The 14,155-nt window shown below is 33.9% G+C and overlaps 1 protein-coding gene across 2 annotated transcripts; it reads right to left on the bottom strand.

Moving 5' to 3' along the window:
- Positions 1-7,618: 7,618 nt before the first annotated feature.
- LOC100781779 (sulfite exporter TauE/SafE family protein 3) lies at positions 7,619-11,573 on the bottom strand. Of its 2 annotated transcripts, XM_006596110.4 has the most exons (11): positions 11,236-11,573; positions 10,741-10,900; positions 10,113-10,313; positions 9,972-10,036; positions 9,462-9,498; positions 9,269-9,351; positions 8,953-9,003; positions 8,579-8,788; positions 8,405-8,498; positions 8,153-8,293; positions 7,619-7,950 (listed from the first exon to the last, which is right to left on the bottom strand). In XM_006596110.4, exons 1-11 carry the CDS (start codon positions 11,407-11,409, stop codon positions 7,865-7,867), a joined length of 1,302 nt encoding a protein of 433 aa, XP_006596173.1. In that variant the 5' UTR covers positions 11,410-11,573; the 3' UTR covers positions 7,619-7,864. The 2 variants fall into 2 exon arrangements, with proteins under 2 accessions (XP_006596173.1, XP_040865058.1); XM_041009124.1 differs by lacking the exon at positions 8,953-9,003 and having other exon boundaries at positions 11,236-11,572.
- Between the last annotated feature and the right edge of the window lie 2,582 nt (positions 11,574-14,155).

Below are 14,155 nucleotides of genomic sequence, written 5' to 3'. Positions count from 1 at the left end.
GTAAAGTAAGTAAATATAAACTACAATTACAAAATTGTCTAAACATCCTAAGTTTCATTTTTAACTTTCAAATAATATTTTGTCCACTGGATGCAAAACACCTTCAATCTCTCTGGTTCCAATGGTCTAGCATCAATAAAATACTGCATAATATAATAAAACATAAGTTAATAATATAATATCAATCATAAGAAAATGAAATTTGTTTGAATTAAATAATTACTGTTTCCTAATTATTCTTGAAACTTCTAAAGATTATAGTTTACACCCAGTGCATGACGTAATACCCACACTCAGTACTTCCTTTTTGTCTATTACACTAAATACATTATGAAACTTAGATATTCAACATTAAGTACAAATTAGTCTACAAAGTACTAAAATATAAGTAGAAGCATTGTTTAAATGACTTACTTTAACAAAAATCTTCCTAACAGCAGCCTTGGATTTACTTTATGGAGTATCGTCAAGTCCTTTTAAAGGGCTGTTGAATACAAACATGGATGTTTATTGTACAATTAAAATATTGATATTCTTGATTAATGCTAATACAAATGTATAGAAAAATAACACTGACATTTTAATTATGCCTTTGAGGTAGTTGTCAGGCCTATTATGCAACGAACAAAACTAGATGACAAAATTTTCCTTAGGAAAAATGACGACCATTTTCCAATGAAATTGGTGACATTAATTCCTCGATAATCAAGTATGCACTCAGAGAACAACTAGAAATGCATTGTATCGAAATTTCATCAAATTAAACAAAATAATGTTAACCTTAACGCATGAATCTACCATAAAAATATGAGTCTCCCCAAACTATCCAAACGAACAATTCAAAATTCAATATGATGATTAATGCAAATTGTCCGCAAGAATCATTGTATTCAATCTTAAACGAGAATCTAAGGTTCACTCTTTATGAACAAAACTTTTATCTAAAGCAAAATACATTAATGACATACAACAACTTAAAAAAACAATCGTAACAAAATTAAGCATCAAAAGTTTCTGAAAAACTTTCATACCTGTGATGATGACCAGAACTGTGTCCAGCAACGAATGTTGTGATCACGATGCAAAAAACTAGATAAATAGTGCCTACAAAAAAATATTTCAATGCTAAGTCAGATATAACACAAAGTATGATAATATTGGACAACATATGATGGCTGAAGGCTTTGAGGCCAGCAGCTTGCTTCCCTCCACTCCTTTTGAATATGTGGCAGGCTTTGTGAGGCCTAATTGTGCCATTCATCCAGGTTTGGTACTATCATCAGGTATGTAAATACTAGTTAATAGTTAAGTAACAGAGTCAGAGAATTTAATGATTTATCAACTTTAGTTCTTTTATTCAAAGCAACCTAAATATTCATTGGTCCTAAAACAGAACATGAAGACTTCATCAACTTCTTGTGCTCTTTGTCAAACATGAACACAGATGCAATGATTGCAGCTACTGGAAACTATTATTCATTGGTCTGGCTACAATATGTATGCTAGACTTTAGGACAAATTTCTTGCATTTGTAAAGGATTTGATTTTTGTACAATAAAGAAGGCCACAAGAATGTCCAATATTCTTTATTTCAAATTCTACGACAACATAAAAATTAGTTTAGTGAAATTTGAGTAATTAAAGTTTGACTTACCTTGTTGAAGACGCGGACAACAACAAATCTCAACATTGATTTAGTCGAACTTAAGAATAACTGAAGAATTGTAATTGCTGCAGCTTGCTTCCACTTGTTAAAGTTGACAGAAACAACTCTACAGGAAATGAATAACAAATATAAAAAGACCATAAATATAATTCGTGCCAATGTACACAAGAAAAAAAGAGACAATGATAAGGCAGTTCTGCACAAGTTTAACTAGCAACGCAAAACCAAGTTATATATTAAAAAGCATTAGAGCACTAACCACTGAATGCACCAGCAATGCAAAACCAAGTTATTATATATTAAAGAGCAGAAGAGCACTAAAACCCCCTCCTCTAACTGATGTCATACAAAAGCTACAATAAGAGGTATATATATGTTGTCATATAAAGACAATAAGTATCACTTCTATGCTGGTTTTGGAAATTTAATAAAGAGTCTAGGTATTATTGAGAACTTCTCTCTCCCTTGGTGTACATTAACTCATTCAACCATTGTCTCAAGATACCATAGGCTATTATAGGATGAGGTGATGGTGATCAACTGTATATCCAATCAAACATAATAATAACGCATAACCTAGTTTCAAATGGTAAACTAGATCAATCACATTCATTTAAAAAATAATGCATAAACTTATATACAAACCTATAAATGGGTGGATTAATATTGGGCACTTGCATCATCTTATTTCATTTTATTTGTCAAATCAAGAACACCCGGATTTTAATCGTATTCATAATCAGCAATAGGATCTTGATTGATGTTATTCTCTAAGGACAAGGGTGACAAACGAGGTACAGAGTTCTGAATGGCCCACATATTGATATCTTCTTGCAAAAGATTGCAGTTAAAGCATTGTTGTAGTTAAAGCATTGTTGAATAACCAATGAAATATACCTACAATCAAGACATTCACTACAGGTTGATGTGCTAGTACAATAATGTTTCGATGGACCAACAAAAGCAAATAAGAACACATTGTTCATGTCATAGAGATTAGAGACACAAACAGGGAAAGCACCGAACTAAGGATTTAGGTCCATACAAATAGTACGTATATCTTTATAAATTGCAATCATCAATGAATCAGTCATTTCAACAAACACCTTTAGTGCATAGACACTTACAACATCAATGCAGTTAATCGAAGCATACTAGTCTACTCTGCTAGCCTTACATTGTTATTTATTAAAGTGGGTAGAGATAAGAGAAAATTACCCTACCATTCATGGCTTTGAAAGCCTTTTCCGCTTTAATTTCATATTTGAAGGAGACAAAGCCGAAACCTTTCAACCTTTTGGTTATAGGACCCAACACTAGATTAGCTGAATGATAAGGGCAGAGTCGGCAAAAGGGCATTTGAGAAGAGAGAAAAAACACAAGAAAAATGGAAACACACCTTGGGTAACTAGTATGCATGGAAAGAACAACTTCTTGAGATGTTGTTGTGTAGTGTTAAAGGATAATCCTGAAAAAAAATGAAATGAAGCAAGAGAGCAAGAGAAGGTGTTGAGCTTGATAATCCTGAACAAAACTGCTCACGCGATTGAGCCTTTGTCTTCGACGAGAGAGCAAGAGAAGGTGGCGATGTGTAGTGGCCAAGTACGTTTCGATTGAGAGAGAGAATGAGTTTCATGAGACAGAGAAAGGGTCGAGTTATTTAAAAACATCAACATTGGTTATCTAAAAACCGATGAGGTGTAAGTATTCACAACATCTAAAATGATGTTAAAAAACCGATATTGTAAGTGCTTAGATAACATCAATTTTAGAAAAAAAAAATTGATGTTAACAGCACGATTTTAACATCAATCAATAACCTGGTTGAACTATTTGCGTATGACTCCCCAACACAGTAATATACATAATAAAAATGTTGAAAGCAATACAAAGCCCCTATAGAAACTTCTTAATATGAGATTTAAGAAAATAAATGGTACAATATATATATATATATATATATATATATATATATATATATATATATATATATATATATATATATATATATATATAAAGAAGAAATTAGTTGCTTTTCAAATCTATTTAGCCTACTTTAAATTTTAATGTGGACGGGCAAGATAAATTTTAGTGGCCACAGAGTAGCCTTAGAAACTCAAGGCAATATTGATTGTGTTAAGTCTGGCTGCGTCCAAGTCATATTGGACTGCACCAAACAATTAAGTCTCAAAGGTTTTGATGTTGACAATATAAACTTTATGTGTTGATCTTTCATGCTTAAGCTATAGGTTTATATATCTCTATGAGATACAAATAGAAAACATGAGTAGAAAGACTTTGGATGATAGCTAAAGTATCAGTCATTGGACGATACTACCTCAGTGTCCAATCCTAAGAAGACAAGGGTTTTAGTAGCTCATAGTCCAAAGGCAATGAAATAGTTACTCAATCCTCAAGTATTGAAAGTAATCATCAGAAAGTAATGTTCATGGTTTAGTAAGCAATTCAGGCCATAACACATAAGAGGAAAGTTTTGAATTGTTTTTTCTTAACATTTTTTATTCCTTTTGTCCTATGCTATTAACATTGTATTTGAATTGTATTCTAAAAGTCATGTCTGAGCATAAGGCGACATTGACAATTTGTACTTCTCTAAAGATACGCTACAGATGATGTTAGTGGTTGATGCAAGCTCCATTGGAGCTTGTAGGCCTAGGATCTTCTTCATCAATGGATTCCTTTGCTTCTTGGAAGATAAATGGCAGCGGAATGGAGAAGGAAGAGAGAGAGGAGACGCCACTTCAAGGAGAAGATGAGTCTAGAAGAAGCTCACCACCATAGGAGGCCATGGATAAGAGCTTGGAGGAAGAAGGAGATGAATGAAGGGAGAGGGAGAGAAGAGCACGAAATTTTGTGCTCCAAAAGAGCTCTAAAATCTGAAGTTAATATTCAAATGATCAAAGTTCAAAAAAATACACACACATGACCTCTATTTATAGCCTAAGTGTCACACAAAATTGGAGGGAAATTCAAATTTCACTTGAATTTGAAATTGAATTTGTGGAGCCAAACTTTGGAGCCAAAATTTCACTAATTATGATTAGTGAATTTTAGTTATGGTTCAGCCCACTAATCCAAGATCAATTCCAAGATTCTCCACTAAGTGTGCTTAGGTGTCATGAGGCATGAAAAGCATGAAGGACATGCACAAAGTGTGACTATATGATGTGGCAATGGGGTGTAGTAAGCAAATGCTCACCTCCCCCTCTAAAATTTAATTGGATTGGGCTTCTACCAATTCAATTAAATTTATTTCCAACCACACACATCAAATATCCACTTAGTGCATGTGAAATTACAAAACTACCCCTAATACAAAAACTAGTCTAGGTGCCCAAAAATACAAGGGCTGAAAAATCCTATATTTCTAGGGTACCCTACCTACAATATGGAGCCCTATATACAAGGACCAAATATAATGACATCCTAGTATAATATGTACAAAGATAATTGGACCCAACCTTGGCCCATGGGCTCAGAAATCTACCCTAAGGTTCATGAGAACCCTAGGGCCTTCTTCAACAGCTCTAGCCCAATCTTCTTGGAGCCTCTTGCTCATGGTTCTAGTGATTGGTCCCTTCCTAGGGAGGATTGCATCAGTGGTCCTCACACTCCTTCTCTACACAGTAGTGTGTCTTGTATAAAGCATCCAAGCTATTATACAATGGATAACTAAAATCTCTTAATAGATCGAAGCTTCATAGTTATATAAAGCCTGAAGATGTTCATGGTAAAGTTGTCGAATGACTAGAAAATCGTCTGGATCAAAACAAGCATAGTGTTGTAACACAACCAGTTTAGTTGAACGAAAGAAACTTAAGCAAATTGACTAAACCTTAACTTTGTTAAGTTAACAAGTTTAATTATATTCTAGCTTATTGTGTAAACACTCTTTTAGTGACTATAATACATTTTCTATCAAACATCTATTGTTTGTGAAAGGCAGGAGCAATTTCGTGACAAAAAATACTGTTATAGTCAAAAGTGACATAGAGAATATTTAGTTGTAATCAAAGTTTTGATTAGTGAAACCCTTCAAGTTTGAAGGATAATGGGATATAACCCAAGAGTTGGGGTGAACCAATATAAAATCTCTGTGTTTTATTTATTGCTTCTATATGTCTAGCTCATTTCTATAGTCTACTTCTACATTATTTTGTCCAAGATTTTGTGAACTAGTTTTTAAAGACAAAGTGATTTCTAACCCTTTGGATGAAATCTATCGTCTATTTATATCTATTTGAGAAAAACCTTCAAAGTTTTTGAAAGACAAAGTTTTTATCCATCACACTATTCAACCCCACTTCTAGTGTGTTTTAGGTACTTTAGATTGATGAATGTACATGATAGATAAGCTAACTTGTACATTAAATAGCAAGAAAAAAAATCCAGAATAGGATGAGAGCCAACTGAATAAGGGTAAAGGAAACAAAATGTAGGGAGGCATGGGCCTGGAATACTCCTTGCCTTTTTAGATGACAATATTTTTGTCTGTTTCCTTCTGTAATTTGCATTATAATATAGTGGCATTCTTTTGTTGGTGAAAATTTATCTTAGCTATCTAAATATCAAATTTGATTGTTTTCTTCATTTGCTCCCATAGCACACAAAAGTTGTTACTGTAGCTTGGTTTGCTATGAATTAAGTTGTCTATGACGGAAATAATGATTGTTTTCTTCATTTGCTCCCATAGCACACAAAAGTTGTTCCTGTAGCTTGGTTTGCTATGAATTAAGTTGTCTATGACGGAAATAATGATACTTCATACTCGTATATAACATGTACAAATTTTATAAGATGCATTAGAGAAGATGAGTGGTGTAACTAGGGGTGGGAATAGGCCAGGCCAGCCTACAGGGGCCTACGACCTGACCTACAATCTGACCTACATAAAGTCTGGCTTGAACTGACCTATTTAATTAAAAGGTTAGGCTCAGACTTTTTTTAAAGCCTATTAAATAAAATAGACCAGGCTTAGGCTTATTAAAAAATCTTATAAGCACGATAGGCCGGCCTATATATATGTATATATACTCATATTATTTTTTGGGTACCAATATATACTTATATTATTTTTTGGGTACAATTAAATTTATTTTTGAAATTAGCAGACTTTGATTACACATTACTACTCCATAACTTCTATTCCTATAATCAAGTAAAACTTTAATTACAATTTAGATGTGAGTTATGTGTCCCTTTATATTTCTCATTATTTTTATTGGCCCTGTTAATGTTTCCTTTTCCTTTAACTTTCCTATTACGTTTCTCCTACTCCGGAATATTAAAGATTTAATGTGAAGAAGACTTTTAAAAAGACTATCAGGTCAAACTAGTCTTTTAAAAAGGTCAGACCGAGTTAAAATAAAAGTCTTTGATAGACTATAGGCCAGACTCAGGCTTCAATCGTAGGCTAGGCTCAGGTCTTTCAAAGCCTGACCTAGCCTAGCCTATTCTCACCCCTAGGTGTAACCAAAGAAAAAAATAAATTATAAAAAATCATGATTGAAACCATATTGTCATAACGTACCTTAAAAAATAGTCGAATACTCAACCAATTTGATTGTAATTTGAAAACACGGTCACGACTAGATGATAATTTACTTCGATTTAAAAGTGCATAAATAATATTTTTACCTTGTAGATAAATACTTTTTCTTTTTTACTTTTGTTTATTGTTTTATTTTTGTTACACCTGTTTTGTCATTAGCCTAATGTCTTGGCGCCTCTCCTGCCTACCTGGAAAAGATAACCCCTGCGGGCAAGTACGTACTTTTTTTTTTTTTTAACTTTTGTTTGGTGTTTTGTTTTATTTTTTTACACCTTTTTTGTCATTTAGCCTAATCTCTCTCTTTCTCTTTACGTGGACCCCTTACATATGTTGACTTATCTCCTTCGGGACAAATTTCATGAATATTATTACAAATGATGTATAACGAATCAAACAAATGTAATAGCCATTTAATAATTCGTGCATAATGGCATGATACATCTCCTCTGGACATACAAGATTTAATGCTTCTATTAGCATATGTATCCAAAAAATGCTTCAATTAGCACAAACTTTCTTTTTGACATTTGAAATAAAAACAAAACATATCATCCCCTCTCAGGTGGTTTGGTGGTGGCAAACAACAAACAGAAAATGTGTGCAAATAAAAAGATACTTGAAAAGCTCTATGTATCATTCCTGCAAAAATTATCAAATCCCATGTATTCATTCCTTTGAATCTTCAAGATCATGTTTGATATGCCGACTCCACCTATAGACAGGCATAGAAGTGAAAGCAATGTTAGAATGCTGCAGATTCTCACAAGGCAATGCAAAGGAAGCAGAACAAGAACTTTGTTCGGATAAGCTTCTAAATAAAAACGAAAAATCTAATAAGACATAGCCTTCACTCTACAAAGCCAGATCAAACACTTAACAAGTATCAACTCCTCAAAACAGCATAAAACACTCACCTAATGCAATTGAACTAACAAATATTGTGAAGGCCAAGACAAAAATAATTAAAGAAGCCCTTTGGAAGATATTAACAAGCTTGTCAATGAGATACTGTCCTAGGAATGCTGCAATTGCAGCCACAAGAGTAAGGAAGAGAGCTGCAAAACAGGTTGAAACATGCATAAAAATTACTTGAATAAGTTTATGTTGCCTTTGAAAACCATTCAGAAATAATAGAAGGGTACAATGTGAATTAAGTTTAATTTTACCATAAGGAACAGGAAAACGATTCAACAGGTAATATTGTATGACAGATAAAGATGATGAATACATCATTCCAAAAGTGGCTGTGGCACTTGCTACCTGCACATTCGTGAAAGATATGAATATAACTATATTTCCTTCTGTTTATTTATTATATAATGATAAAAATTAGAACTCACCTGTGGAGCAATTCCCACTTCTAGAAATAAAGGACCCATAACAAATCCAGAACCTGTACCAAGAAGTCCACCAACAATTCCAGCTAACAGAGAACAAATGCTAGCTAGAAATAGATGGTGCAATGGCCAATGTGTGTGTTGAGATCCTGCAGCTCTCCCCTGATATAGGGCTCTTGCTTGGTACAAATAAAATCCTACAGTAATTGGTATCTACTAAACAGAAAAGTGATGCCTCCATAAAATAAGTAATTGCCAATTTGCCACATTCGAGATCAAAGTCCCATTGAATATGTAATAGGTTCAATTCTATTGCTCTTATGCACATCCACTAATATGTGGGACAATGCAAAAAGAAAGGATACTACTTTGTTTACCTGTGACAAAATAAGTATCCAGTATGTGACTGAACAGGAAACTGTATAGTTCTGTCAATAGTGAATCCCTTTAAATGATTAGTTGAAATAATTTAATCAGAAAAAAGAGGAATGGAATGCAAGTTCTAGCAGAAAGAGAAACTTATTGGCAATCTGTAAGACCACAAATGCGAGCCAGACAATGAAAATAAGTACAAACTCCTTCCAATACATGTTGCCAAGGATGCTCACCTGCATGGATAGTTGCATTCCTTTATGGCATATAATAACTGATTTAGATAATGTAAAGAACAAGACAGCACCAATGTATGCCAACCTCAGGTTTTCTAGTATCCTTTTCGTACCCTTCATCTGAACAACCTGGAAGATACTTGTATCCTTCTTCCTCACTGCAAGTAGCTGGAAGAGAAGGTCAATGACATATACATTTTTAAATTACAATTTATAGTGAGCTTGTGTCTTATGACCATGTGAAGTATTATATGAGAAGAATCAATACATAAACTCACCAGTAGACTCTGAAAGCTTGATAGTCTCCTGAGATTCCTAAGTATTGAAAAGAAAGGCAGGATAAGAACTGTAATTGTGCTTGCACAACAATGTAAGGTAAGGGTGGAGATGAATTATTGAGGCATGGGCCTTTTTAATCCGGTCTAATCTAAAAATCTATTTAAAAGCCTATTTTGTAACAAGGTATTTAAATAACTTACAGACTTATCTTTAAATAGGCCAAGAAATCAGAATCTTCAAAATCACCATTAAGTATATAATTTTAAAGCCTTACAAACTACACATTCCTAATCAGAGATACATGCTTCGCCATATTTTATTATAAACCCAATACTACTTCTGAGGATAAATCTGGTATGCAGTAGGCAAGGTTATTGAGTGAACCAGCTAACTTAACTATGTTCCTAATTTCACTAAGAATGTTTGGGAAATTCCATGAACCAAATAAACCCTATAGGCTGTTGCTCAAGTGTAAGGTCACATAAATACTGTAAATTTGTAGCATTTACCTCTTTCATTTTGGTTTCCTTTTTCCATGTGTCAGCACCCATGAAGAATGCCCTGATTGATGTCACTACAATGCCAAATATAACAAATCAATCATATTACTGAGTGAAATATAAAGTGAAGTGCAAATCTTCTATAATTACCTATACATAGAATAATTAGAAGAATTGTGACCATCCAATCAGCAAATATTACACTCAAAATAACTCCTATGCTGATTCCAAGCATGAGGGTTGGTTGTATTAGCAACATCAAATCGTAGTCGATAACGGGTTCATCAAGTGTGGGATGCCTTTGCTTCATGCAGAAGAATACTGCTGAGATGGCTGCACCTGTGACCATACCTGAAATGACACCAGTGTATCTGAAACATTTGCTTCACAGTTTGTAGCAAAACACTAAAACCATTTCGGTAATAGACTAATGGCCTGTTTGGGTAAGTTTATCTAGAAGCACTTTTAAGGGGGAAAAATAAGAAAAAGTGAAATGAACTTCTGCATAAGTTAAAATTAGTATATGTAGAAGTTCTCTAATATAATTTCTCTAAAAGATGAGAGAACTTCTACAGATCAGCCTACGCAAATGTTAATTGAGCTTATGGAGAATTTCATTTCATTTTTTTCTTCTTCTAGAAGTGCTTCTGGATATACTTACCAAAACAGGCCCTAACTAGTTTATCAACAAGTAGTTTCTTCCCAGGAAATCCAATAATTAGTAATGTCAGCATCATTTCTGGACAGAAAATGCTGACAGAGATAGAGAAATGCTTACACTTTGAAATAGCAACTGCTGATTTTGGATCAAACCCAATAATGAGGATTAGCATTGGCACAAAGATGCCACCACCACCAACTCCCCCTACACTTCCAAATGCTGCTCCCAAGATTCCAATCAAGGTTCCAACAACAATTCTCCAGCTAAATTCCATTTCCTATTCATAATTGAGTAATCAAATTTGGTGTTTCTCAATTTCTGAATTCAGACAAGTGATTGGCATAGATTACAGATATCTATCTCCTAACCTAAGAAATGCATAGAACATGCTTATCTTAAGAGTGACATATATCAAAATTCAAAACCTTCACATATATATCATGTGCATTATATTCCAAGGTATCAAGGAAATAACTCCCTTGGTCAATCAAAGAGCTTCCCTTGCTAATCAAACTAAGCAATCAATTAAGATGTGAGGGAGTGATTCATGAAGAGAGACAATGTAATGGAAAGAAATGACATGCAATGTGATGGATGATGCAAGAAACTTACTGGCCACACATGTTGATAGCCCAAATGTTTCCATATGAATTCCAAAGCTTTGATATGGTAAGAAAATGATTGTTCTTCATTTGTGCTAGATACTTCACTTTTTGTGCTTGTTATAGCAGAAATGAAGACACAAAGCAGCAAGAAATTGAAAGAAAAAATAACCACGTGTCTCATGATCAACCCGCCAAATTGCTCCTGCAAAAATGGAAGGAAAGCCACAAGAGGGATGCGATTAAAAAAGACGCACTTGTTAATTGATTGACAAAATGTGACAGCTAAGAAATGGAAGGTTATTCAACAAAGGAGGTAGTATATTTTGAAATATTAAATAGCTTCAAGTAAATTTGGCACATGACATGGCTTATATTATGATTTAAAAATAAAATGCTATGTGTGGACTCGGATAAGAATAGTAGTTGAACGCATGGTTTGAGTGTCTGAATTAGAAATTAAAGGGCCCTACGAGCTGGTTTCTAGTAGCAAAAAGTATGTTGAATTGACACACCGAATGTGTCTTTTGGATTCTTCCAAAGGCCAGCAATAATATTTTTTTTTTAAAATTTTAATCTCAGTGATCGGATTAATCCAATGGCTAAAAATGTGCTGGTGGAGGAATGCCGGAGACAAAGGAAAATGTTTCTTCACAAAAAAAAAATGGAAAATGTTAGATGTAGATCTCATTTTTTGGGTGTAAGAATGAAAAATAGAAAGAGGTAAAGAAAAAAAAAACGAGAGAAATTCAAAAATATCTATAACTATATGCAGAGATTATATGAAGTTTTGGTATACATATTTTTTTGTCCTATTTTACTTCTATAACTACTTTATAAATCACTATTTCTCTCTCACTATCTTATTTTTATTTCAGGAAAATTTTATCAATAGTGTTGTTGGATTGTGGCTAAAATCCTTTTTTTGTCCTATTTTACTTCTATAACTACTTTATAAATTACTATTTCTCTCTCACTATCTTATTTTTATTTTAGGAAAATTTCATCAATAGTGTTGTTAGGTTGTGACTAAAATCTATATGGCAGTTAATTCTGTTATTTTGTTTTGTTTTGTTTTTTCTGATCCTTTTCTTATATAAGGAAGGGTTGTTCTGTATTGGGAAGCACTTCCTTTTGAATTGCATCAGAAATAAAATCTTTCTGCCCCTCCTCGTGGATGTAGCCTGATTAAGGGTGAACCACGTAAATTCTATGTGTTCTTTTCTCTCTTTACTCTCTTTCATTTTACTGCAATTTTGTGTATGACATATTGTTCTGTTGCTATTACTGTTCTTGTTTGTTCTTCATCACTTTCATAACAAATTGGTATCAAGAGCTCAAGTTGCGATCAAGGGAATTCAAGATTCTCGTTTGAATACGAAGATCAAGTTGTGTGAGTCTTGTTTCTGGTATCTTTCGTTGCTTCATTGTGATCAAGGACACTCAAGAAATTATGTCAAACACAATTAGAATTGAGAAATTCAATGGAAAAAACAACTTCAATCTATGGCACATCAAGATGTGTGCTTTGTTGAAGGAACAACGTGTTTGGGCTCCTGTTGCTTCTGCATCTATGAAGAAACCAGTGGCTTCTGAATCAAAAGAAAAGGCCTCTGTTTTAAAGATTGGAGAACTTGCGGAACAAGAAGAAAAGGCTCACTCACTAATCTTGCTTTCTTTACCTAATGAAGTTTTATATGAGGTTGCAAATAAAGAAATTGCAAGTGGCTTATGGCTCAAGTTGGAAAAGCTATATATGACTAAGTCAATCTGCAACAAGCTCTTCTTGAAAAGGCAACTATTTTTTTTACACATGAAAGAAGGTACATCTCTTAAGGATCATCTTGATGAACTGAACTCTATTTTGATGGAATTAAGAGATATAGATGTTAAGATAGAGGATGAAGATGTTGTCGTGATTTTGTTAGCCTCTTTACCACCATCATATGAGAGCTTTGTCAATTCTCTTAGTGTTGGTAAGGAATGTGTCACCATGGAGGAAGTGAAATCCAGCTTATACTCAAGGGAACTTCGATCTAAAGCACTTGGAAATTCTGAAGAATCAAATGGATCTGGTCTTGTAGTCTCTAACTCTAACAACAACATCAAGAAAAAGGTGTTTAAAGGAAAAAAGAAGACTCATGTCAATCCAAAGGACATCTGTAACTACTGTAAGGAGCGAGGTCACTGGAAGAAAGATTGTCCTAAGAAAAAGGGCAAACCATCTGCTGGTGTTGCCAAGGAAGGTTCCACATCTGAAAATGAGCTTGTTCTCTCAGTTGCTGATCACCACCAACATTCTAAAGATCAGTGGATATTAAACTCTGGTTGTTCCTTTCGTATGTGCCCTAACAAAACCTGGTTTGACACCTATGAAGAGAAATCGGGTGGAAATGTCTTCATGAGAAATGATGTCTCATGCAAGACAATTGGAATTGGCACAGTAAAAATCAAGATGCATGATGGAATTATCCAAACACTCACTGAAGTTAGACATGTTCCAGAGCTAAAGAAGAATCTAATCTCTATAGGTATTATGGATGGAAATGAGTTCAAATGCAACATTGAAAATGGGGTCATGAAAATTCAGAAAGGCTCTACAATGGTGATGAAGGCTATAGAGAGGGGTAATCTCTATATACTTCAAGGTACAACATGTATTGATGATGGTCTAGTAGTTGTTGCATCAAAATTCAATAAGAGCATACCTGACTTAACTCAATTATGGCACATGAGGATTGGTCATATAAGTGAAAAAGGTATGATGATACTTCAAAAACAACAGCCATTGGGAAATCAGAAACTAGATGAACTTAAATTCTATGAACGTTGTGTCTTCGGCAAGCAACATAGGATTAAATTTCCTAAAGCAATTCACACCACCAAAGGAACTCTTGATTACATTCATGCTGACTGTTGGGGGCCTGCAA

The sequence above is a fragment of the Glycine max genome, chromosome 14, assembly GCF_000004515.6.
Source record: "Glycine max cultivar Williams 82 chromosome 14, Glycine_max_v4.0, whole genome shotgun sequence".
NCBI classification, from domain to species: Eukaryota; Viridiplantae; Streptophyta; class Magnoliopsida; order Fabales; family Fabaceae; genus Glycine; species Glycine max.
Note: the sequence above shows the minus strand (reverse complement) of the source record. Positions and strands in the feature narration are given on the sequence as shown.

Coding starts and splice junctions, on each gene's coding strand:
- LOC100781779 (XM_006596110.4), bottom strand. CDS start 11,409: ATGAGACACGTGGTTATTTTTTCTTTCAATTTCTTGCTGCTTTGTGTC. Junction 10,037..10,112: donor TCTAATTATTCTATGTATAG/GTAATTATAGAA, acceptor TTGGCATTGTAG/TGACATCAATCAGGGCATTC. Junction 8,294..8,404: donor TCGTTTTCCTGTTCCTTATG/GTAAAATTAAAC, acceptor CCTGTTTTGCAG/CTCTCTTCCTTACTCTTGTG.